Source organism: Anarrhichthys ocellatus, unplaced genomic scaffold (genome assembly GCF_004355925.1).
Source record: "Anarrhichthys ocellatus isolate YVR2014 unplaced genomic scaffold, GSC_Weel_1.0 scaffold6, whole genome shotgun sequence".
Lineage (NCBI taxonomy): Eukaryota > Metazoa > Chordata > Actinopteri > Perciformes > Anarhichadidae > Anarrhichthys > Anarrhichthys ocellatus.
The window spans coordinates 8,036,128-8,063,524 of NW_022280036.1; the positions used below are offsets into that span (position 1 = coordinate 8,036,128).

Here is a 27,397-nt window from a genome sequence, read left to right on the forward strand (position 1 = left end):
ATCTCTTAGTTTTATACACTGTATTTTTTTATATTGTCTTTGTGTATTTTTGCCATTTCTTTATAACAGTGACCTCTGTGCTGAGAGAAGCTATCTATGCCACATTCTAGAGAGAGGACAGGCACAAAGGCAGAAATAAAAAAGATCAGGCAGCAGAAACTGTGCAACGATTTAATCAAAAAATGTCCAGGCTTTAGTCCAACAACACAGAATGCAGAAACACTACAAAGTGACCCTGAACACAGGAACTGGGCTGGTATATGGAGTAACTGGCTAATGGGGAAGTGGGAACAGGTGAGCAGAAGGTCTGGCCACTGCAGGGCTGATGAGACAGGTGAAACTAATCAGGGCGGGAGAGACAATCAACAAAGGCGGGAAAGCACACAAAGGGCAAGAAAAAGGAAGTAAAACCAGACAGGACACAAGGGGAGAGTAAAATTACAAAATAAAAGCAGGGGACACTAAACCTGAAATAACATCCTCTAGAAACAGATATTCAAAAGATGCAACATAGTGCAGGTTTTACAGACAAAGTCAGAGGGCTTTGGGCCAAACTGTGACAATTTTAACAAATCTCTGAGTGAAACCTTTCATGTAGAGTGAAGAGAGCTCAGGCCAGCCCTGTGAGGAGTCACACCTTAACAAATAAAATCTCCGTTTGCTCTGTGAAACAGACTTGTAGTGAGTGTAAATCCACTCTGACAGACTTCTGAGTTGTGTCTCTCAGACAACACAGAATACATATCTTGGGGGCTGTTTCAATGTCCCCTCTCCTTCCTTAGAGGAGTAGCTCCTCCCACACCTTTGGTTTAGTTATTACCTTTAACATTGAATGTAATTATAGCCAGAACCCATCACCCATCACTATTCTACAGCTTTGTCGTGAACTTCTCTCTGCGATGCTCAGTTAATAAAACTCATCTGAACAAGAAATGTTTCTTAAACAGTAGCCCGTGCAGTATAAAACACTTCTGTGCACGCAAGCTGTCCTTTCAAATGTGGAAAGAACATTTTTCTCACTGGACACAAAAGAGAGAAATTAATTGTTTAACAGTCGGTCACTTTATACGCTGCATGTAAGAAGACAAAAGAGATCCACACCATCCTGGGATGAAATAATGTGTTTTAAAACATAACAGGCACTTCAGAGTAAAACTCACGGGTCTTTGTGTTGTGGATTTCAACACAAAACATCTGTGACTGACAGGAGCTTTGGTGCCGAGGGTTGGACTATTGTTTATTCAACCTCCCTAATATCCTCGGTGAATTCAGTAACAGATGAGTTCTGCTGATGAAGTGCTGAAAGTAATTTGCATTTTCATGCACTGCAAGTTTGTATCATCAGACAATGTCGTCGCCTGCAGGTTGTCAAAAGCTTTGTATGTCGCATACTTAGATTTGTTGGAACATAAATAATGACATAGATGCATATGGATATATCAGCGTATATGTACATAAGAAATAGTCACCATCACAGAGCACTGACAAGTTTATCTTTCAGAAGCTTTTTTTGTTTATTAAAACAAAAATAAATTAAAAAGGCTTTAGAAAATAAATGATCTTGACAAAATTGTGTAAAATATATAAATGAACCAACAATTTATGAAATAATTGAAGTATTAAAATACATTATGAAATGTGATTTAATCCTTCATTCATAATAACTTGATTGGATATTCAATTTATCGGCCTAAAATAACGTGGTTTTAACGTGGAAGAAGTAAAAAGAGCTGACCTCTGGTTGTGCAGCATCAATTTTGATCCCGACAATGTTCTAGCGGTGCAATGCTAAACGACGGCATACAAAATGATTCAGTGACTAACTGCTGGAAAAAAAACAGTCAACGAGAATAAAACGGACTGTGACGGCGATAGCATGTAGCCCAGAGTCACAGCTCACTTAGTCTCGCTCCACATCTCTGGAGAAAGGTCTGGCTGCACCCATTATCATTCTGCTTTAGGGGGAAAAATGCTCCGTCTTGTTTGTAATTCACCAATCACAATCATCTTGGGCGGCACGACGATGCCCTTACAAAAGATAGGAACTTGTTCTGTTGGAACATTTGCACATGGGGAGGAAAGCAATGTCGATACAATGGTTAATTCACCACAAAAGAAAACACGTTGTTTTTTACTGAGATAACATACAAACTTTGATTATCGGTGCCCTAGAGGTGAAGCCTGCTTATAACTCAGCTCTGGAGGAGCTCACTGGAGACAGATTAATTGCTCGCTGCATCTGGCTCCTGCAGGAACTTAGCTCACTCAACTGCACTATGATTGCATGAGCGAATGCAGCTGCTGCTGGATGATTTCAGAGTTCATGGTCCGCAGGAACTCAGTCAGTCCTCCTGTGAGCAGCTCCTCCATGGGAACAAACTGCAACACCTGACTGTGACGCCCAGACGGCAGATTTCTACCCGAGTCCTCCTGTCCTCTTAACAGCTGACCCATGCGGTGATGGACGTCAATAAGAACAGGGAGCAGTCCTGCAGCAGCTTCGGGGCAGAAACCAGCACACACAAGCACCGTCCCGACTATGCCCGGTGGGGGCGGACACCTGAACGTGACTGAGCGAAAACACGCATGCAGGCAGAGCACAACAGCTGCGGTGACACGGGTAAAGGCAGAAAACACAGGCAGCAGCAGGGCATCCCCAGAGTTCAGTGTCTGCAGGGAGAACACAACACAACCCAGGAGCTGCTGCTGGTACAGCGGATCCCCGTCATGCAGCGGGATGCAGCCCCTTGGAGGAGCTGAAGGCTCCACAGAGAATGTTAAGACTAAATCCCCCAGTTGGCCTTCACAGGCATCCCACACGGAGCAGCTGCCAAACACCAAACACCGTCTCTGCTTTCTGTTCCCATCACTGTCAGCTGGGAAGACCCAAAGACCTGCAACGTCGGACAAGATGGAGGCCGCGCAAACCGCGTGGCAAGAGTCACAGGGAGGTGCGCGAGTCCAGTCTACTGCTGCATCCATCAGGGCTTCGTTCAAGTGGTTCAACAACCCTCCGTCACAGAACGCAGAGTTTCTGATAGCAGGCAGCGCAGCTCCGACGATAACGTACCACGAATCCACACGACACCCGGACAGGGGTCCTTCCAGCACGCAGCCCGTCCCCAAGGCCTCAGCGCAGTGTCTCTGTATCCAGGGGGCATGGCAACCCCTCTTGATGCGCTCCCTCCAGCTCAGGGTCTGCAATTCCCTCCGCTCATTGAAGGAGCCTGTTTGCTTCTTCTGTCCCAGAGGTCGGCCCGCTGAGACGCTGCAGCAGGCGGGACTCACCGTGTTACGAGAGAGCCATCGACTCCGTGGAAGGAAGCTCACCTACACACAGAGACACTTGATCATGTTGGGTTTTAGACTTTTTGAAAGCTCGTATTGCTTTGAACCTCACTGTCCAGTTGCTAAAACATTAAACCTATGTTACTGTATGAACCAAGCAATTGATATCTAAAATTAACCACTTAGGTTTTCCATCTTCTGCAGAGCTGAACATGGGAACAGAGGGAAGGCTCTACATGGGTTTAAACACAAACTGGTGTACCTGCAAAGGACGGCTACTTTTGAACTTCTGGTCTGTTCAGGTCTCATTTTTCGGGTCTGGGTTTAGTTGTTGTAAAGTCTGTTCAGGTCAGGTACACATTTTAAAACCCATGAAGACTCTACACTGCTCTGCAGTTGTTCTGGCCACATTTCTCATTGGGAAAATACATGTAGAAGGACTTCAAATTCAACTGAATTGAAGACTTGAAATTGACCCTAAAATCCCTTAAAAAGTAAAGAAATAAATAAAGTCAAACATCTATAATTCCATAACAACTGAGCAAACTCCATCTGCTGACGAAGACGGTGTTATTACGATCGAAGGCTCTGGAACCTCTACCAATCGTACCTTTGTTTAAATCATTTCTAACTGCTGTTTCAAAGGTGAAGCATGAACCTCTAGACAGACTGGCCTCTACAGACATCCTACCTGGAAGCGCTGAAGGTATTCCTGAGCCGTACAGTCCCTGATGTAGTCGAGACGCTGCCTCTGCTCGCTGGTCATACCTTCAAACAGTCGCAGGTTCTCTGTGATCGTCTCCACCTGCAGCGCGTGGAAGTACGAGCACACGTCCTCATGCTGCTTCAGAAATGACTCCGGGACAAGCGAGTTTGGGAAAAGCGCCTCTCGGTCGGCCAGATGTGGTCCGTAGTTGCGAATCAGTTTGGAGAGCAGGGGCCTCACGGCTTCCTTGCCTTCATAGTTCAGACACACGACGTAAACCTCAGAGTTGCCCGACTTGCTGGTGGCGGGTTTGAAGACGTTGACGGAGCGGAAACAGCAGATCAGCAGGTAGAGTAAGCAGACGGAGGAGTGTTCATATAGGGTGAACATCTTCAGCACAAAGGAGCCGCCGGGGCTCAGGAGCAGCAGTGCGGCCGTGACCTCGCAGTAAAGCAGCGACGCCACCAGCGCCTCCTGATCATCGGGCTTCTCCTGACAGTCAACGCTGCCGTCTGCCGTCACCACGTCAACTCTGCGCATGTTAGCCACAAACGCCTGCAGCTCCAGCAAATGGTTCTGGATCATGACGTTGCCGGTGTTATCTGATCCAAAGAACCACCAGGGCAGCGTGTTAGCGATCAACCGGTCGTCTGCGATCGTCGCGCCGCCGCCGTTAGCCTCGTGGTACGGGTTGAGAGTGTTGGCGGCCCAGCTCCAGTCACAGTAGCGCGTGGACTCGCTGGTTTTGAGGTAGTGGTTCAGGGCGGTTATGAAAGCCCCTGGAGCTTCACACAGGTGGACTGTGTTCAGCTCCCCATTTTGAAGAGCCTCCTCTGGAAGAAGGTTGAAGGTTCCCAGGATCTCAGAGAACTTGCACCAGGCCTGAGTGCAGATCTCCGCGTTGGCCGCAGACCGCACGGCGGCGATCACCTTCCCGGCTCGATTGGTGGAGTTGGTGTGCTGATGCCAGACCTCGACGTTCTTGTCACTGAGCTGGTTCTTGACCTCGTTCAGCGACGCCTTCAGGACCTGCAGCCCGCGGTGCTCCTCCGCAGAGTGGCTCAGAGCGGAGTTTGGGTCGGGGATGCACCACTCCTCGTCTGAAGGTTTCACATATGTTCTGATTTTACTAAAAATACCTTGAATCTCGGTCAGCGTTTCAGGCTCAAACGCCACCGTGTTGCTGAAATGCTGCAGCTTGCAGACTTTCCTCCTGGTCCCACTGCCTGAGCTCATCCTCCACACCTGTTAAAAGCAAGACAAGAGGAGTTCCAAATGATTAAAACCTGCGTTATCCACTTTTGTGTTTTAAGGTAAACCACCAGACTGTTCCGGGTTTATGTGACTTGCTTACATGCCAAAGGCAGTCAATCTTAAGAACAGCCAACAGAACATTTCACAGTGAATTATACATTACAGAGGCCCGGCTCTGCAACCCTTCATTCTTCTCGACATGCATGAGTGGTGTTGAATTACTTATGTCGACTCATTATGATGTGGCGCCCTCAGGCAACCGGGCAGATTGTAAATACTGGTGATTACCTCACCAGGCCAGAGCTTTACCCACAATATCAAGAGGTTTTCTACAACACACGGCCTCCTCTAATACATCGTATCAACACATGAATACTACATAAAGGAAGTTAGATTGAAGGTTTTGTTGTTGTACTGTGGAAGCCATGTATTCAGCTTGGTTGCAGTTTATCCTTTCGACAACCCAGTGAGTTTTTAAATTATTTATCTTAAAAAGTAGGAGAATGTTCTCAACCCTTGGAGGGGCACTTAATTCCTTCAGTTTTGGGGGAGACATTTGGAGATACGTGGTTCTACGAGACGGTTTAGTCGTGTTTGTTTACCAGAATATGACTGAAACAGGACAGTCTGTGATGGTGAGACTGTTTATTAAACCATCACGGTGTCCTGAAACCTTTATTTATAACAATTCATGTAAATATTGAGCAATTTCTTATTCATTACGTAAAAATAATTTACAATCAGAATCAAATCAACCCCGGAGCTAATCCTCGGCTCATGTGCACATGATTTAGAGGACAACACGGGCCACTTCCGGATCACTTCTTGATTAGTCTGCAGTGAGGCAGTGATGTATGGTAATATGTGGCACATGGCTGGCACACTCATCAATTATTCCTCATCAATCATATTGTTAAGCACCACTTGTATTAAAGTCGTCTGCTTCCTGCAGTGTTCCTTTAGCTGCCGTTTACATGAACTAGCAAGAAGAACAGGCTGATGTGACAGTTTAAGCATAAAAGAGATTTAGGAAGGCGATAAAGAGACTTGAGATAAGTTGAGCTGAGTGATAATTAAGTAGGTTTCAATTATTTCTGAATTTATCCTCTCAGATGAGACTGTAGAGAATCTAAAAGTAAAAACGCATACGATGACATACCAATGAATACTAGCTTAGCATTAGTTGCAGGCTTACCAGCTAGAGTCAAATTATTGAAAGAAAATAGAAATGCGAATAATCCATTTATGTTTTTAAGTAATTTGCTAAATACTTATGGCACTTTATTCGTATGTCTAATCAGCTAAAATAAAAACATCGACATATTAATAAAAAAAGACGCAGTAAGACAAACTCTTGCGAACAATAGGATGCTTGAAATGAAACATTCTAGCAACAATGGTAACTGGACTGCTTTATATTTCCTACTGAGCACCATATGAATCTATGTCCACATTCAAAAGCTCTCGCTGCTCACTAAGTCAGAAGCCGAGTCAATGATGTGTGGTGTTCACTGATGAAACTAGGCTGCACGTGTTGTGTTGTCGGGACAGTGAAAAGACACAGAAGCTGAATGGGTCGCCTCCTTCAGGCGCAGTGCGCATGGCCGAGTTGTGTCTCTTAAAGTCGGCCATGAGTGACCTTTTCTGACACTCTTTGCCTCCTAAAGTCTCTCAGAGGTAAACGTCTGAGGTCTGAGGAGCTGTCTGTCGATAGGAGAGACACCAGGAGCCTGAAACCAACTGAACACAAACTCACCGGACTGTGGCTGCTGTCAGGGAACGGAACCACGCTTTCACGTGACTCAGGACAACACTGCGCATGCGCAACGTTGAGAAGGCGGGGCCTCTCTTAAAGGAATATGTCACTTTTTTATTTGGTAAAAACAAAACAAATGCCATCAAAATAACAGTGAAGAGAAAGAGAGGGCAAAAATATTAGCGTCAAAATTTAGAAAAAATACTTATAATGTAGAATGGCGTATTGAAATTACAGGAGAATATACATTATATCATTTAGTTTTAATTATTGACACATTAATGTGTTCATCACTTTCTTGTTACAACTGTTAAAGGTGGAGTTAATTTGAATTGCTTTATTTTCTGCTGGGTAGCATGTGAATTTCCCCCGAGGGATCAATACGTGTGTGTCTTTTATATTCATAATATGAAATCATAATTTATTTGTTTATGGTAATTTGTATTATTAATATCAATCTGCAAAGCAACTAAAGTCATCAAATAATGTAGTGGGGTACTATATATACAGGACAATATTTGCATTTGAATTGTAGTGGAGTAGAAGTTTAAAGTAGCAGAAGATGGAAATTATCAAATAAAGTACAAGTACCTCAAAATTGTACTTGCATTACTTGAATTAATATACTTATTTACTCATCAATATTTCATTTTCGAAGATAGAGGATGCAGTTTTGATATGCTCTGTAGGGATGACAAAGATAATTCCATAAGGTATCCCTATATTTTATTAAAAATTGAGTTATATATTTTTAGAAGGACCTGGCTGCAGACAAGACAGCAGACATGGAACCTGATCTTGTGGCAGCCAGCTTCTCTAGGATGTTTATAGGGATGAAGATGTTTGGCTGGTTGAGAAGGAATTAGTTTGAAAATAAAATGTTATCTTGTATACAGAAATACACATAAGGAAAACATGATTTGCAGAGAGTGTAGGAAGATTAAATAACAGAGCAAATAGGGTGTGATGATTTGAAAAGGACATTTTAATATATATTGTATTGCAATTCAATTCTTCCATCGTTTACAGTCACAAAAAAATCCTTCGGCTGTCAGGTAGCACGAAGCTGCAACAATGAACAATACAGAACAATACACCAAATGAAGCTAGTTATCTCATGAAATCTTACACTGAATGTTAATTCATCCCCAGAATATTTTCCTTTGGTGCTTTAACTAGTTTATCCACTGTTTTGAGTTTTTTTTTGTTGATTCATTAGCACAGATTATTACTATTGATCCTGATTCAGCACATACATCACTTATTGCTTCATTATTCTAATGATGTGGCTATTTGGGATTTTTCTGACAAATGACAATAAGAGAATGACTAAATATAAAGGTTGGCGTTGAACTATTCTAACTTTCATTTTATGAGTGAATTCAGAAGAATTTGAGTCTCTGACTGTATGATCCTCTATTCTACTGGATTTGCTTGTGTGTGCATCTTTCCAGCCAGATTATCCCCAGTGAACTGATCTGTGTCATCATGTTATATAATTATTAGACCTCTCTGCAGTGTGAGCTGATGGAATCTTGGTTTAACGCCATGTTTGAATGGGTTTTACAAACTGTTTGTATCACTGCATTCACTTTCCTCCACATCCAATATACTTCATATCACCTATGCTGCTCAGAATAATTCAGACTTTAATAAGAAATATGTGGCTATGTAAAAACAGGACACTCACAGAAGGAGTCTCATACATAAATAATGGACCTTTGGGATATCCATGTGCAGTTAGGACAAAACGTTTCAACAAATGGTGGGTTTAAACATTTTGTCGGCCAATTTATTGCTAAAAAAATGACACCTCTTGTAATATTAATGTGTGTTTTGTGAAGATATCCTTATAATTCTTAATGCTCCTACAGTACTATCCAAATGCAGGTTGAGGAAGGATTTGAAGAGGTTTGGGGAAAAATGAATAGCTTATTTTGGAAATGCACAATCAAAACTTTTGTTTACTGCAAAACAGGATTTAATTAAAGAATCTATTTAGTACGTTTCTGCAGTCCTATCAACGAGGGCTGACCTTAATATTTGTTTGGAAAGGTACGCAGAGCCATGTAAAAAAAAATGAAGAAACAAATATGCCCTCAGGGACAAAGAAAGCTCTCAATTTACAGTCTTCAAATCAAATACAACAGCGTATACTGTATATCACAATTGATATTAAAGAGATTGGAGGTTTTAAAGGTCGTGTGTGACTATGAAAATAATTAAATGTGCTCTGCAAATGGGAAGAGAGGCCGACAGCATCTATACTCAATGTGGTATATTATTCCTAAAGGGCAGCCACTTCTAGCCAGTTCCCTCCAGCATTCAGTTCACTCAGGTCTCAACTAACAAACTAATTGTGTGACTCAAACACCACCAAAGATATGAATTCAACACTCAACACGGAACCATAATCCATGAAATTGTGCACAGACAGTCATGTTTCCCATGTATCCTACTGACTTCAGTGATCCCCAAGTGCAACCACGAGGTTGACAATTTTGTTTGTTATTGAAATACCCTAAGAACTATTGGATGGATTGCCATAAAATGCTGTACAAACATGTATGGTTCCCAGAGGATAAATTGTAAAATCTTTGATCAGCTGGCCTTTTAAGTAATGTGTCCGAAAATTGGATTAAGACCAAATATCTGCATAACTAATGACATTCACGTCAGACTGAACTGTACTTTGTGTGTAGTGGCGATGAGCAAATGTTAGCATGCTAACATATAAAACAGCATGCTAACTGCTTAACATCAGCATGTTAGCATTGCCATTGTGATGTTAGCATTTAGCTCAAAGCATTCCTGTGACTTGGAGAGCTGATAGCGTGGATGTAGGCTTTTAATTTTGTATTCATTCACTTAAATCTATGCAGAGAACACATTAAAGTGTATATCTATCAGTTTGAGCTTTTTGATACTTCCAGCACCTTATTCAAGATAATGGTGAAGCGGTGGTTATCCTGCATTTACTAGTCTTTTTATTCATAGATATCAGAGGTTCAAGACGTTAGGGACATGACTGTCTCAGTTTTAACTGGTATCTTCTCTGTCTATATGGAATCATTGGCTATATTACACATTACATTGAATCTGTATTTACTAACAGAAATGTACTCAATCAACCATTTAGTTCACCTGTTTTCCTTCAGCTGTTACAACCTGACACATGCATTTATTTTCAGAGGTCCTCTGTGTTATAGATACATAACATTTTAATACATTATTGCATTATTTATTGCAAAAATTTGAAAACACAATTAAGATTTTAACGTAATTTTAACAACTAAATAAATATATCTTGTGATTACATTAAAGGGGACAAAAGTCACTGTGGTCCATATTTCATGTTTTTTTGTCAGGAAGCTTTTTTTTTTTTACCAGAAAAATGTGAATGCTGCAGTCATCACTTCACTGTAATTGGATGGAGAGATAAAAGAAGAAAGTGGCCGAATGAAGCACAATTGTTGCCTGGGTCCAGACCTTTCAATACGCCCACTCCACCAACTTTGAGTTGACAATTCTGTCTGATATCGGGAAGCCCAACTGCTCATGACAGGGAGAATACATTTATCATGCAGTTGCTTCGTTGTTTTTCATAGTCACGTGTGTAAACGCAATGATGTAATTAATTCTGAATCATATTTTTTTCTGTACATATACATCATATCTAACTTCCAAAGCAAATGTAATTAGTCAAGTTTCTGGGGCTTTGTAGACCTACAAATCCTCTTCTTATGTCCGATTTCAAGTGGCATCAGAGTCTCACAGTTTGTTTGTCTCTCTCTCTTTGGTTTGAGAGAGATTTTTTTTAAAAGAAACACATATCAGAGGGTGTGAAATTGAAAGGATCTTTGCAAGTATATTTTTATTTCCATGTCACAGAAATATGCACATTCCAATTTCAGCTTAACTAAACATCTGTTACATTCATTTTCAAATTTTTCTAATCTAATTAGTAGATTGTAAGTAGACTATGAAGTTATCTTGTTCACTGTGCAATTAAATATGTCATTTGTGTCATTAGGGCTTATTTGCACACAATTATTTGTTTATAGATTCAATAAAAAAAGCTATTTAGCAGAGGAGAAACACTGTTAAAACATTTCGAGACATAAGAGCGCTTCTAGTATTACAAACAGGATTTAGTGTTCTCCTGATCTGCTGCACTCACACAAGATGACGGAGGCCTCTCCTTCACCTGAGCTCATTGCCACTGCAGCGATTATTTCACAGAGTTCAGCCCGGAGGTCAAAGATTTGCTGTCATCACTTCAATAAAGGCCTGAGCAGCAAAGTGATGGACGCATGTTATCACCATCACAATGATCTCAGCCTGCTGGTCATAACCTTGAAAGAAAACAAGGTCATAATACATGCACACAACCATGCCATGCATACAATACACCATTAGACACACACACAGTGATACAGTAACATCCCTCTTTTCGTTTGGTCATAAAACTGCAGGCTATCTGCAAATTAAACAGGAGCTTAATAGCTTTTTTTTCATTCTGAACACAAAAGGCATCCAGATTACTATCGGTGTGACAGTGACTGTGAGAGACTACACACACACATACACACACACGTGCATACACGCACACACAGTCAAAGAATCATTCAGGACTCTTGCTGACGCTCTTATCAGAAACAATTAACATTTAAAAGGGACGTTGCTATTAATTTCATTAATTAGGCCTTTGAGAAGCCTTTAGGCCCTGCATTACAAGTAATCTTTCAAAAACAAAGTAGCTACAGGGGACAACATAATAATGAGGACTGGAAATTATATTTCACAGGCAGAGGAAAATGAAAAGGTAATGTAATGCAGAGAATAATGGATGATTTTCAGCCATGCTGGTGGATAGCAGGGTTGGCTGGTCGGTTGGTCCACCTCTTTGGTCCAGACTGACATATCTCAACCATTATTAGATAGATTGAAATGTTGCCCAGACAGACATTCATGTTCCCTTCAGGCTGAAATGTAATAACTTACTGACCTTTCCTTTAGAGCCACCATCAGGTCAATGTTTCAATTTGTTTTCTGTATTCTTCAACCTGTATTCCCATCAGCCTCAACTGTACTTTGTGTTTTGTGCTAATATAAAATGACATTACGTTTGTACGCTTTTATCCACAGCGACTTACAATAAGTGCATTCAACCATGTAGATACAACACAAAACTTGCAAGAACTTGCAAAAGTTAGCATGCTAACATGCTATACTTTGCTTAGTAAACATTATACCTGCTAAACATCATGTTAGCATTATCATTGTGCGTGTGTTAGCATGCCAATGCTAGCTCAAGTCACCACTGTAAGTTCAGCCTCACAGAGTCACTAGCATGGCTGTAGACACCTATTTTAGATTTAAATTGTTTTGGTACGACACAAAGCAATGGCTGTTGTGAAGTCATACATTAGCTAGGTAGGCCATTCTTTAATTTCTGGAGGCATAAAATTATGAAACGAGTTAAACAGAACTTGAGTGCTAAGCTCTTGGTATCCCCATGTCTGTTAGTTGTATTTCCCAGGACTGCTGAGTTGCCTTTGACAGAGAGTGCAGCTGTAGGATTCAAGAAGGAGTTTGTGTGATTTTCAAGGATTTTCTTTTCCCTGCATTTAGTGGATTTAGTCATTTGGCCAGCAGGTTGAAATATAATCCCATGAGCTAAACACAAGTAGAGTATCACAGTTTCAGGTTTTTTCCCTCAGAACATTAAAGCTGCATGGGATGACACATATATACAACAAGCTGAAGCATTTATCAGTAGCTGCTGTGTGTTTTTAGACTGTAGTTCTTATTTTGTGTGTGTGTTCAGATAGATAAGTATGCCCCTATGTGAAGTTAGCATGGCTGATATGTTGCTTTCACCACACCCTACAGATATAGAGCGCCCATTTTCTAGATTTACTGTAAATCATTACTCACTCATACACTAACACACATGTGTGAGCATGTGCACGCTCACAGAGTGCGTGCCGTAACTCCTTTAAGCTGAAAGCCAATAAACAATAAACAGTGATATCCAGCATACCTCAGCCATCAACCTGTGCTCAACGAAAGCTTCAGATGTAAATCACTCGTGTGATTCAGGCCATGGGGAGGTCAGAGGAGAGAAAGGCACTAGACAAATGTAGAGGAAGGATAACAATCATGTTCTTGAAAGAAAAAAAAATCTTTATACTATTGATGATGTTATCATCTGGTACATGTAAACAAGCATTTCAAGGGCACACAATCTATCTATGTACATAGAAAAAGGAGCAATGCCTTGCTTGATAAAACTGTGGCACTCTATCGTCAAAATGATCCCTGGCACCATGATAACAATAATAAGAACAATTTTTTCTTTTATCTGTGTTGCCAACAGGCAATTGCATACATATATGAATGAATGAATGACTATGCAGATAAATAAATGATTCTTCCGTAGTACAATGCTGCCCCCTGGCAGGCATTTGCAAGCATAATGAAGACTCAAAGAGGCAACACTTTGTGAATACTCATCTAATATACTAAAAGTATATCATTGAAAATCAGAATTTGTTGCAAAGCTCCATGACAGCGATGGTGGTGCTCTGTCCAAAGATGAAGACTCCAACTACAACGGTTATGACTCCCCAAACCGATAAAATAACCCTGCAAAGAAGAACAAGGGACAGCAACAGAAAGAAGTCTTTTAACAACAAGTTATTAGGCAACAATTTGAATCTTCTTCCTGACAGTAACAGTCATTAATAAACTTATTTTTTCTTCACACATCCTCATGTTAAAATGGATCTAATGGATATCGATACCCATAGAGGCCTTCCCGACCTTCAAGCCATTTCTATTCTACAATATAAGAGACACTTTTTTTATACGTTGTCTTTCTTTCCTGGGGGACAACACAGTCCAAACTCTAAAAGAAGGACTTGGTGAACTTGAATGGTGATGACTGAGCAGATTGTTGCAGACTGATAACTAGCATCACTTTTGTAATTGTTACTCTGCAGCATGTGACCTCGCTGCCCTGTTTCTATGACCAGCAACTGTTTTCCACGAAACCCCTCTCATTTAACTTGTTTATGGTTTAATTTGCTAAAATTCAATTTTGTAATTTCCAAATAATTTCCTAGAAATGTAATTTGGTACTTATTATAGAAAAAAATTGAAATTTCCTTGCAAGAAAATCTCCATTTAAACCCAGGAAAATATACATTCATTATTCATTCATTATCTGAAAATGTATTTTCCATATATTTTGAATTGCGTGTTTGCCTGTAAACTAATTTACATTCTAGCATTTTGAGCTAAGTCGGCTGTGAAGTGACTCTTTAGGTTACGATAGCAGTTGGAATTAATTAATTGGAAGTGTATCAGTTAAACACTATTTATTTACCCGGTAATTTGTACCAATTACATTGTTCTTTTCAGGAATTTATTTGGAAATTACTAGGAAATAATTCTGAAAGTGATGGACCTTCAAATAAAATAATTATCAGAATAATCTCATGCACATATGAGTCTATAGGTCCTCACTCACCTGACTCTTGGAGTGACAGATTCAGTTTGCATTGTGAACAATAAGCAAAGACCTGTAACACACAAACCAAACTTTACTTGCATAGCACCTTCCATACAGGTGAGTCCAACTCTAAGTGATTTACAGGAAACTAATAATAAGATATAACAAATATAAAACATATATAAATGTAAAGCCATGCATTACACATCATGTCATTACAAGCAGAGATAAATACACATATACATATGTTACGGTTGTTTACATACCAGGAAAAACAAAGATGAAGAAGGCGCTGATTCCTCCGATGACACTGATGACCTCCCCCATGTCGGGGACGAACATGGCGATGAGGAGAGTGATGGTGATCCAGATCACAGTGAGAACTACTCTGCAGCGACTCTCAAACGAATGAGTGATGATTCCCCGATGATTTCTTTGAATACGCAGCATCAGGTTCAGGATGACAGATCTGTCACACACACACACACACACACAGAAAGAAACAACATGTTAGTTGTTAAAACACACACACACAAAACAAACGAACTCCGGTGTCGCTCACCTCCCCAGAAGAAGAATAATAGGATAGATGGTGACGATTGATATTCCAAAAAGTAGTCTGGAGATGATCATGACCACATCATTTCCTGGATATGACATCAAAATATCAGAGGCAACCGCTCGTCCAAACGTCATGAAGCCGTACACACCTGGAGATGAGAGAGGGAGCGAATGTGATTCGCAGCTTTCAGGTGAGCACATAATGCACAGAGGTCGACGCTTTAGAGTTGAACTCACCGGTTAGAGTGTAGATGAGTAAACAGAAAATCATGGAGACCACAGAGATGATCACCCAGTGGAAGAGGTTCTGGTTCTCCATGCTGCTGTAGATCGTAATACAGGCTTCATGGCACTGCAAACACACACAGACACTCAAAGTGACACTAAAGTCAGTTTAGGGGACTTTTTTCTATCAAGTTATCCAGAGTCATGCTGCTTTCTAGTAGTTTTTTGAGTATCTTGAACATTGAATAACTTACTTAGCATACCTCCATACATGGATATATTATATATTATATTATATGGGATACATATATTATCTGCTACTTCTGTTCCCAAAATATGAATATTTGTATTTGGCTGCAGTATGCTACAATAAGTGTTTGTGTATGTAAACAGGAGTTGGGCAAATGTTTAATATGGTCGTACTTAATTAATTGTTAATCATCGTTGATCATTTGACTGTTATCTAGCATGAAAATGAAAAGCAGAAAAAAGATAATAGGCACATTCTGAAAGGTATGCAAGGCCACAAGTAAAAGTACCACAAATCAAATAGCAATAATAGCAACCCAAAATATTAGCTAAAAGGTAGAATGCAAAGAAATGTGTCTTGCATCCATTTCTCCGTTAGGCATTAGCATTCATTGCTCAGATATTTTACGATCAGAAACTGCCAGTTATATTATGACAGGAATAATGGGAAGAGCGCAAAGACCTCCGATGATACGGCATTCGGACCAAAGCACTACATGAAATTAAAATAATTTCCTCATGCTCCACACGCTCATCTGTTATTGTTGGTTGGTTTGTGCTCCTACATTTCTTTGTGCTTTCTTATTTGGACAATATCAAATCCATATTAAACCACTTGAATACCAAACGTCTAACTGACTACTTTCAGACTTAAAAGCCCGAAGTTGATCCTACCTGGAAGCCAAAGCAGATGGTCGGCACGACACTGAACATTGAAGCCCATGAACTCAGACTGAAAAAACAAGCACACACACACACACACACACACACACACATTAACTGATGCACACAATTCAACAGCTATATAAAATGAGAAGCCAATGATGAACACACAAACAGAAATGCATCCATTAAAAACAGTGTTACTGACCCTTGGCTGTGCTCTGGAGTTATTATAACAGTGTGGCTGTCCATCATGTAATATTTGACAATCACTGCCACACACAGATACGTAGCAGCCAGCGTTCCCAACACACTGACATATGGAGAAAACCGTTAGAAAACCTTTAAAAAAACATTTAAATATACACTTTAATAACAGACTTATCTTGACATACTCTTCTATTTTTTGTTTGTTTATCATATTCTATTGTACATTGTCATATTTTTATTTTTAAATAATGTCTTGTACTATTGCACTGGGTTTATTGTGATGCACCAATCAGCAAGCCAAATTCCTTGTATATGCATAAGTACTTGGCAATAAACCGTTTCTGGTTCTGATTAAATCACATGAAGATAAACACTCGACTGGATGTCATTGTGACCACAGATACCTCGTGTATTTCTGGATGCCAATTTCTTTTGGGATGGACAAGGGTAAGATGATGAAGAGGCACATGATGAAGAGTGCAAACCGTTGGTCGGAGTACCAGTGATACGGCATCTCTCCCTCACTGGACCCAGTCACCGTCTCATACAAAGAAAGACTCACTGGTAGAAGTCAGAGTGAAAATTAGAGTCTATCTATATGCTGCAACATGCAGACATAAGAATAGTAGGAATATAATAGAGTCTGCATGCTCGCAGAATTATTTACAGATTCATTTATTTTTTATCTCCTGCCTAAAAGTCTGATTCATGTTGTTTAAATGGCTGCAACATGAATGCATTAACATTGGGGATGAACATAGAGAATAATGAAAAAAAGTCATGCATACGTGTTTAAATCTCACTACAGTTAAATGCTCCATTTGCACTGTGCTCTGTGCAGAATCTCTAAACATTGATGGATTTTTTGGAAGTGGTGTGTTTGTAAATCCAATCAAGTGCTCCGTTTAAAATTGGAACAGAGCAAAAACATTAAAAGGATTTGAAGCATTTGAGATGGACAAAACGACAAAGGGAAAAATGAAAAAAGGGTATAGCATTATTGCTCCCAGTCACATGTTTTTACTCTAAGACTAGCTAGAATGAAAATTAAAGTGCGAATGATTTGTGGTCTGTGAGATTAATTTTTTGATATGGAAATGGCTGCTAAATTGATCACAAACTCCTAATAACATGATAACATTAAAACATTGTGCTACAATACAAGCACAAATATCTTTAACTTCTCACGTATTTACACTGTGGTTACATGTTGTTGTGTGTTTGATGCACACATTTGCAAATATATCTTGTATTTCTCATTCCTTGTTTGTGTTATGCATGTTGTATTCTCTGCATATACTCTGTTATATATTGTACCAATATGTACATCATTTAGATTTTATTTTACATAGTCCTATATTTACATTTTGTGTAGTCTTGTATTTCTATTTTTTCTTATATTTATTTATGCTTATATACAAGAGCAACTGCAATGTACAAAAGTATTTCTGATTCTGATTTATTATTTAACAGGTGATAGCGCCATAAAGGCTGTTTAGTGTGGACAAAAGTTGAGTGACAATGGCTCTAAGAGACAGGATAAGTCTTTGACAGTGTCAAACAGAATAGGACATTAAGTCTGTGATGAACTGGTTGGAGAAATAATGTTTGGATAAGATGAAGTCTTGTCAATTTAATCTGCAAACCTTCAAATAAACTCTTGTCCCAGTTTTGCAGGGTTTATTAGACATTTTAAATACCACACAGAATGCAATTTAATACCTGATTAACGGTCATACCTGAAAGTATGATGTAAAACCAGTCAGGACAATATGGCCCAGAATTATTCATTATCATAAGCATCCAATACAATAGTTCCGAATGATATAGTGAATCGCTTTAATGTGAAAGGACACAGATAAGCTGCATAACATGGATGGATATATTCCCCAATTAAAAATATTTAAGAACATCAGTTCAATTAATTATTTTCCACCTTCGACACTGAGCTGCTGTAGCTAACAGAGACAGAGCAGAAAGATGATACGAGGGAGTGAGAGATGCAACGAAGGTGATTCAAACCCGGGGCATCACGGTTTATGGATACTTTCTTTACAGAGAGGTGAAAATAAAATGAAGGTAGGAGCCTGTAAGCTACAGCCATTGAACAAGTGGTCCATTGTAAGTAACGAGAGAACCTACATCGTGAAAATAATATAACGTCATTCAGCCCTTACATTTCTCCAGCTGGTCCTGAACCACCACCAGGAAGGCGACACATATCATGAAGAGGTTGAAGCAGAAACAGACTTCACAGAGTTGACCCACAGCTCCTCCACACACCTCTCTCACCACATCCTGATACGTCTTCTGTCTGCTGACTGATGAGGCATAGCCCAGGATGACCAAACCACTGATGAGGAAGACCAGCGAAACCTGCAGGACACACACCATGAACGCATCCTTAAACAACGGGCCCCATAAAGATCATTCTGCCTATTCTAATGCAGGTTCCCTTACTTGTTTTACTTTGAAAGTAGACTGTAGATGTAGTATTATAGGAACATAAACAGGAAAAGGACTCAAATTGAGATCAAGAGCCATCAGAGGCTCCTTCTAGGAGCCCCAGACCTCTTGGGCCTGTTCTTGGAAAGTCAGAATGCAAATCGATCCATGACACACACACACACACACACACACACACGCGCGCACACACATTTTCTGCTGCAGTGCAATGAAAGTTCGGGGCCTCACCTAAACTGGAAGCTTCATTAGAGCTCACCTGTGAAAAAATGTGCCTCTTTCACACCAGGGAGAGACTGAGGGGTGGTGAGTCGCTATGGGCACATCTCAAGTCTCTTATTTGTCATTCCCTCGTTTCCTCTCTCCTCGCATGGTTTCCTTGCTAAGATGCAAGGAAAAGACGCAAGTGAGGGAAACGAGGATGCAATTAAGAGACTTGGGATGTACCCTATATACACAGTCTGCAGGCTAAGCCAAACTAAGCCCCCAAAAGCTTTTGACGAGCAAGATATATAAAGAAACAGGTCAATACAATGGAGGCATTTGCTGTTAAACGTTTCTAATAATCCCATGAACGTATATTCATGCAGGGCCTTTAATATCAAGCCTGTATTAAACAGTACACTTAACAACAGCAGTTGGTCAGTTAGTTGTTTAGTCCTCACCAGCTCCACACTGACGGCACTAGTCACTCCCCCCGCCTTCTGGAAAGCCCAGGGGAAGTTGAGCAGTCCGGCTCCGAGCGCAGACTTCAGCATGATGAACACCGCGCCGAGCGAGCCGAGCCGCGGCGGGTCCGCGTGAGACGAAGACCGGGCCAGCAGGTTGATGCTCTCGCGGGCCAGTTCCTCCATGATCCTGAACAAAGCTCCGAGAGTCACGGCACCGGGAGGAGACGCTTTAACTGATGCTCTTCAACAAAGACTTTCAACAACTCTCCCAAAGTAGTCCAGGTGTTTGGTTCATCCTCCTGAGTGGGAAACCATGCAAATATATAGCCTACACCCACGCGCACACACGACTCACGTGGTATAATTGGACATTTTGACTATTAAACATTTCACTCTGAGGTGACAATTGTGTCACTAAAGTGTTAAAGTGTGTATGTTTGATTGTGTTCTCTCTCTCTCTCTCTCTCTCTCTCGCTCTCTCGCTCTCTCTCTCTCTCTCTCTCTCTCTCTCTCTCTCTGTATCTTCCAAACCATGAAGGAACATTATAAAGCATAAGGTAAGTAATAGTTCAAGTAATGTGCAATGTCAGCGTGGCTGGATTAACCTTCTAAAGGCGCTCCAGTGCAGAAATACTGGCCCACCTGGTACTCACATTTAGTCTCTTTGTGTTTTCTTTGTACATTTATTTTGAAGAGGGACAAGTTAGTTACATTTGTAAGCAGAAGTAAATCCAAAATCATCCAGCCTCAGTGGTAATTTTAACAAGTAAACCCAAAACTGAAATAATAGAATGTGTCAAAATTATATTTCGAATAACCACATAATTGTCATAAAAGTCCTACATTTTATTTTGACTGTTGAGCGTGTTGTGAGCGTAGATGTGCTGTAAAACGTTTGAACTGACCAGTAGTTGTTTACCTAAAAACGTTAAAGATATTACACAGATCATCAGGTCATTCTTCATAAACGTATTTCCAACATTTCAACAGCTAACTAGCCTTCTGAGCAAAAATAAAGTTAGTTACACAGATGTTATTTATAATAGCATGAAATGACATAAATATAAATCATAAAGACACAAAAACATCAGAATCAAAGACAGCGGAACAACTCCTTTAATGGAAAATTAGCCATGATGTCAGGTTTGTCAGCTGCAGCAACTATTTTTTACTTTTCATTTCTTCATTACTGCATATTTATTTCATGTATTTACAGAATCATAGATGTAAAGTCGGTGTACAGTGCAGCGTACAATGTTGTAGCATTCGTAAATGTGCTAGTAAAATGAGGTCCCAGGCATATGGATAGGATAGTACAATCTGCTACACATGCATGGAATTCATAATCTCAGCCATGTTCCATGCTACACACCATCTGTTAGAGAACATTGGTCAAAATCCGTTAACATTGTTCTAAAATCTCACTGACTTTTAGCCGGCAGGAGGAATCTTTCTGAAGAAAAATGTACTTTTGCTTGTATCTTGAGAATTTCAACAGCTGGGCGCAGATTGTGAGGTCTTTGTGGCACCTTAAAAAGATTTCATGGTGATGTTGCAGATGTCTTTCAAGTAAAATGCAGGACCAAGAGAGATTAGAGTGAGCAGGCGCACCAAGGTGTTCTGGGGACAATTCAAAGACCTAGTTAGTTTTTCCTCCAGGCTGTTTTCAGAAATATCTCAGGATTCCACTTTTAAAAAACCTTATACATTTTTAATGAAGTTACCCAAGATGATGACAGTCATTATATTATTTTATTAAAGGATGTGGATGGACCATCAAAAAGAAGGTTTAAAGAATATATGACTTGACGTGCACGTTCTCATTCTCATGGCATCAAATACCAACGATGTTTCACACACTTCGGCATCTGATGCAGACAAAGCACCCTTTAGTGTCTGTATGAGATGCTCTTGGCTTTCAAGTTATTACAATATAAACCCATCCATGTGATTATTAGACGCACAGAGAAAATACTCTGGGTGTTTGAGACCAATGCTGAGTTTTTATAAGTTACTATGTTAGTGATGTTAGTGATGTTTGTGACGCGCTTTCCTCACAAGTTGTTTACCTTTTAATGCTTCTGAACCCAACCATGATGTTTTTTCTCAACCTAAGCAAGTGCAATAGGTCTGACAAAGCGTCAGTATGTGACGAGTTGGAATGAGAACGTGTTGGACCTGACAGAAAGTGAATCCAGAGCAATTTGCTTTTTTTGGCAGTCTCAATAAAATATATATATAAAAACAACAAGTTAGTCTGGTAGACTGAAATGCAGTGATATAGAGGCCTGGAGCCCTTCACTAATCTTCATTAGTTAGTTGTCTTGAATTATCTTAAGAAAAATTACGAAAATAGACACAACTGATGTTTGCAGGTGTTTACAACTCTACAGGGACACTGCCTTTAGATTCCTACTACAGTAACACCTTCATATCTGTTCATGTATCATGTGTAAAAATCAAACCTGGTCAATATATTCATAGAAGCTCTGACTGAGTCAGACAGCAACAGATTTGAAATCCTCTCTCTGCTCATGGTGACTTGCCACGTTTTGTCGTCATGAACAAATCAGGGTTATAATCTGGTTTTTAAACATGTAGACTGTCAGTAAAAAGCAGACAAGGCCAGAGACTTTTTGACACACAGTCTAATTTCAGATTGAAAATCAGGTACGTCGTGCAAATTGTGTGCAAACCGCATCTGAAGTCAACTGTGAAATCTATGAAACAGCACTATTTAAATCAGCCATTTAACCTGTGAACTTTGGGTGACAGAGGCTGCATGGTGGCATTTAATCAGTGTAACACATGAACACTTCAGCAGAATATAAAACAGGACGTCCACCCGAGGTTTCAGTGACCGCTGCAATAACTTCTTAAATTCAGCATGCTGGAGAAATTAAATTATCACCTCCGACCTTTAGATGTCATACCTTCATGTTCAAGTTATGACAATGCTGACACAGCAACACGCCACACAACTAATCATTCATTTCCCACTCACAGTATTTAATGCTCCGTGCTCCGAGGGCACTAAGACTGTCTTCAAGGGTTTCGAGGTGCAACCTGCTACACCGTGGACGAATAAAGACACACAAGATTAATCTACTCATGATTCTGCTGTTATGAAACAGCTTAAGAGTATTAAGATCACACACGCACACACACACACACACACACACACACACATACACATACAACTGACTCAAAAACCGATGACATAAAAGTAATAGCTGCGATTTAAGGAAAATCACTCGGTGTTGTTTTTATCAGTGCACCTTTAATTTAAGTTTTTTGTCGGGTTAAAGTCAGAGTTAATCAAAGAGGCATGTTTCACTCTATACTGCTGTGAAAAAAATGTAATAATACAAATAACCAGAAAACAATACAGTAAATGAATTGGTATTGTGAAAACCATTGAATAAAATGCAGTCCGTGTTTGCAATAACAGCTCCGAAACAAACAAAAGTTATACAACATTAAATAACTTTATAGCAACTGTTAATGCTATAAGGATGAAACTTGGGAAACACTTGGGAAATGTCCCACTCCCTTCTTCCTTATCATCTTATTTTATTGAGAGTGTGTGCTCTGTGTCCTTTTTAATTGCTCCACATGGGATGCATACAATTATTGATTGAAGTGAAACATTACATGACAGAATAGAAAAAGCAACATATAACTGCTTCAAGAAGGACTGGAAAACCACTGGAAGGGTCACATGAAATGACACAGTTTGAACAAGCAATGGCATTTTTGCAACATCATGCACACACTGCAAAGTATATATGCTCCCACACAAAATCTAATTTTCGGATATTAAACTGCTCAAACAGGATGATGAATTAAACTGCACAAAAACACAGTTTGGCAGCTTGTAATAATACTCTACTCTGGATCATACCTGATTGGATCACAAGCACAGATGAACACCTGGCATCCCTTAAAATCTCTTTTGTCCTAAAAAATCCGGCAGTATTCCTGATGTACTGCAGTAGTGACAAAAATAAAATGTTTACAACAAATATTAGCTTTTAATTTTAACTTCGAGATCTGTCTTTCAGCTAAGTTATCTCAGTGAGTGGGCCTTCATCTTCATTAACTGTTCATCACTCCAGCCTACATAATGTGACCAAGCAACAGTAGGCAATGTGAATTTAATCACAATCAATCATCCGCTCATCTTAAGTGACACAGTTGAATATTTGTCAGAATGAAAGCAACTTCTGTGTCAACTTCTTTCTGAGAGCAAATGCCTAAATAGATGCCCCACCTTGTTTTATTTTTTTCATTTGTCATCCAGTTATCGAACTCCTTATTTTAGGATCAATATGTAATCATGATGAGTCTTACTTGTGACGAGTGTTTACCCTTGCGTGTTTGGATGGTGGAGGGAGCTGGACGCTGACGACCAGCTGTCTCACTGAAAGACTCATTGAGTTAATTAACTCCTGAGCAGAAGTAGTAAGGTGCTGGAAACAGGGAACAACAGTGTGCAGAAGGTGGGGCTGTGCTTGTTCGTTTGCCCCTTCAGTTTATCCTGGTTGGTCTGGTCGGAGGTGGGGGGTCTCTGGGGTGCAGGCACAGTGCTGGCTGGGAGGGCGGTGCGGCTGGCGCACATGTCATAGAGGTTTCCAGAGAATTTCGTCTTCCTGGACTCTTGTCTTAGAGACTCCCAGACAGCTGCTGCTTCACCAGGACAGCCGGCCAGAGCCGAGTTGGCACAAACATGGAACTCATTCCAGGACCTTCAAGGAACCAGGACATGAGGAGATATCAGTGAAGAAATGTAATGAATGCAAGCCAAGATACAGGTAGAACACAGCAATACAGTGATGGGAGTATGGGTAATGCCTCAGTAAAAATGAGCCTCTGGCTTAACTCTTCATGTTGCTGGTCTGGTGTTAAGTTACTTTTCTAAGTTATAATCCTTAACCTTTTAGCCTTTGTTTATTTGACAACACCTGTGGTTACTGGTGGTGATGGCTGGTACGTTTTAACAGTACCAGTAAATAGAGAGTGCCATTCAGGGGAAGTAAACCTGCTGCAGCTACTCTGTCAGAAAAGCAACAGAAGACGAGCATTGTTTAGTGCGTAATGTTTTTAATGGAGAAAGTAAAAGAAATGATGCGAAGAGACCGAAGAGTCTGAATCTAAACAATAAAATGACAGGCCATAAACCCAAAACAATGATTTAAAAGACTGCTGCGTCATCAGGCGATAATTCTCTGTGGGTTCGTCACTGCGAGCACATGTTACATCCATTGTGACATAACAAGAGTTTACAGCCATGAAAGCTCCGTAAGTACTTGTTGCTTTAAACTCCATGCTAACATCAGCATGCTAACATGCTCTCAATGATAATGCCAATATGCTGACGTTAACAAAGTATTATGCTCACCATGTTCACCATCTTAGTTAAGTATGCTAACATTCGCTAGCACAAGAAAGAAAGTACAGCTGAGGCTTTTCATCCGGTTTGCAGGCATTTCACAGCAATCAATATTTGTTGAGACATTTTACAAAAATCTAAAAATGTCAACCTCTTAGTGGCACAAAAAGAAAAATTCAGAGGATCACTGAGCATGCGTAGGATTAATCATACATGCAACAGTTGTTGACCAAAGAAGTGGACCGACTGACACTAACATCCCTTGCGCCACATCGCTAGCGTGTCCAATACGACTAATCATTATATCAACTTTAAGAATTGTAACTTTAACAGTTTGAGACAAGATGTATCAAGACAGACAAGGCGTTTACTGGATGGTTACCACAGTGTTGGGCAGACACACACCTGCAGATTGAATCAATGTCCTGCATGCTCTGGTCTTTTTGTGTATCCACAAAACTGTCTCCAAGTGTGACTAAACACTGAGCAAAACTCTTGTAGATGGAACCACATGAATAGGGAATTGCAGCTCCGGAACACACAGTGACCAGGCCTAATGGAGCGGAAGAGACAAGAGAAAAGTATATTTACAATTTGAGAAAAAATGTATAAAAAGGGGTATCGACATATGAATATGGGGAAGAGTTAGGGATGAGAGAGAGAAATACAATGTCTAGATTCTTTGGTTCGGGGATTTCATCTTGTGGAGTGAAGCACGTTGTGTTCATAGAGACATGATCCATCTGGTGCTTAGATGGATCAAACAAATACAGAAATATGGGTATAGTATGTAGTATTCCATTCATCTGGACGGATTATACAACCTCAAAGCCAAATTCAGTGTAGGACTGCAAAACCCGGCGTGAGCTGTCTGAGTGCATTGATCAGCTCATACGTAACATGTCCCTCTGAGCCTGGTTTGAGTTGAGCCACTGAAATCTTACTGAAAAGGTGTGAATTAAGCTTTGACTGGAATATTGAGACATTGATTTGGAATAGAGGACATTTTTGCATTAACTCGATCCGTACATGAGGCTGTGGTGGTGTGTTTTAGTTGTCAGGCTCTTCCTGTGAATAGAACCCACACAGTTGCTTTGTTGTTGGCCTTGAAGACATCTGAGGACACATGCAATTATCAGCAGCCGTTTGGTAAACTGTTCCAGGATCAGAAGTGCACTACATGGCGAAAGTATGTGGAAACATGAGTATAATACACCTCAGTCTAAAGCCATGGATATTCATTTCTTTATGATTACTATTGACAGACGTCAGACATTTATCGATACATGTGTGCAGATCTTCTATCCGACTTCTACCTTTAGTTATCTGGAGCATTCATATTTCCCTTCATTTTAACTTGAGCATCAAAAGCATCAAAAGCATCCAAAACATAGAAAACAGCCTCAGACCTAAAGGGAGCAGGAGTGTCAATGTACTTTTTGCCACATCGTTTAAAAAGGGAACCACAAGTAGCAATTACCCGAAAGTCATATTCATCTTTAAAACCATATGTATTGTTGTAATTATTTGAAAATTTCCCTTCTCTATATTTGCCTTAATATATCAGTGGGTAATTATTTTATCTGCTGTATCTTTAGCTTTAACAAGTGATCTTCCCTTTTTCCTGTCTATGCCCCAGACAGATGAGTCATGGCGAATTCCAGGTGTGATTCAACTTGTTCTGTCCTGATTGCTGCCTCAAGAGTTTATTAATCACGCATGAATAGACATTGTTCAAAACTGTTTTTTGTTGTTCATTCTTGTTGTATTTGCATGCTTATATTTGTCTGCGTTGTATCGGGATTGTTAATTCATTGTTTATCCGACGAGAACGTTTAGCTTAATTTTACTGAAAAACATTTTGTAATTCTCTTTAGATTCATTTCCCACAATGAGTCTTTTCCATTCATGAAGATGGTTCTTTTTCTTCTGCAGAACAATCTTACTGGAAAAAAAACCTAGAAAATAACATAGTAGAATTCACACCTTAATACTAGATGTATCTAAAATGCACACAAACGGGAGGCGAGAGCAGGAGACAATCAGAACATGAGGGGACAGTGAGCATTTCATTAAGGTAAGTGCATTTGTAAAACCTGTCTCTCCTCAGTTTCAGAACAAGCTAAATGCAATATTCCTTATCAGTCAACTTAACTACTTTGGAGGGTTTTCTGGCCAACCTGCTAAAATTCCTCTGATCAACCTGAGTTTCAAGACATATGTGCATAAAAAAAAAGACACATTTGGAAAACTGTGTGCAACATAGGACAGGCAAGAGCAAACTCAGCACTTACAAATGTTTCCAGAAGACTTAAATGCACGTAGTCAACACACAGACAACGATTAAAGAAAGGTCCTTACTGAGGCAGAGAGCGATAGGCAGCAGCATGATCGCCATGCCTGGTTGGGACTTCATCGTTGGTTCCACGAGTCCCACCTC

The 27,397-nt window shown here is 40.2% G+C and overlaps 3 protein-coding genes across 3 annotated transcripts; all 3 read right to left on the reverse strand.

The window, feature by feature from the left end:
* Positions 1–1,689: 1,689 nt before the first annotated feature.
* cmtr2 (cap methyltransferase 2) lies at positions 1,690–7,054 on the reverse strand. Its single transcript, XM_031846471.1, has 3 exons — positions 7,005–7,054; positions 3,980–5,239; positions 1,690–3,330 (listed from the first exon to the last, which is right to left on the reverse strand). The coding sequence occupies exons 2-3, from the start codon at positions 5,228–5,230 to the stop codon at positions 2,275–2,277; spliced, it is 2,307 nt and encodes a 768-aa protein (XP_031702331.1). The 5' UTR covers positions 5,231–5,239; positions 7,005–7,054; the 3' UTR covers positions 1,690–2,274.
* Positions 7,055–13,552: 6,498 nt separating this feature from the next.
* On the reverse strand, positions 13,553–19,748 carry slc38a8b (solute carrier family 38 member 8b). Its single transcript, XM_031846822.1, has 10 exons — positions 19,560–19,748; positions 18,609–18,807; positions 16,836–16,992; positions 16,430–16,534; positions 16,234–16,291; positions 15,322–15,436; positions 15,086–15,233; positions 14,790–14,992; positions 14,542–14,593; positions 13,553–13,655 (listed from the first exon to the last, which is right to left on the reverse strand). Exons 1-10 carry the CDS (start codon positions 19,746–19,748, stop codon positions 13,553–13,555), a joined length of 1,329 nt encoding a protein of 442 aa, XP_031702682.1.
* Positions 19,749–23,659: 3,911 nt separating this feature from the next.
* Positions 23,660–27,397, reverse strand: nrn1lb (neuritin 1-like b). Its single transcript, XM_031846823.1, has 3 exons — positions 27,319–27,397; positions 25,363–25,510; positions 23,660–24,313 (listed from the first exon to the last, which is right to left on the reverse strand). Exons 1-3 carry the CDS (start codon positions 27,371–27,373, stop codon positions 24,010–24,012), a joined length of 507 nt encoding a protein of 168 aa, XP_031702683.1. The 5' UTR covers positions 27,374–27,397; the 3' UTR covers positions 23,660–24,009.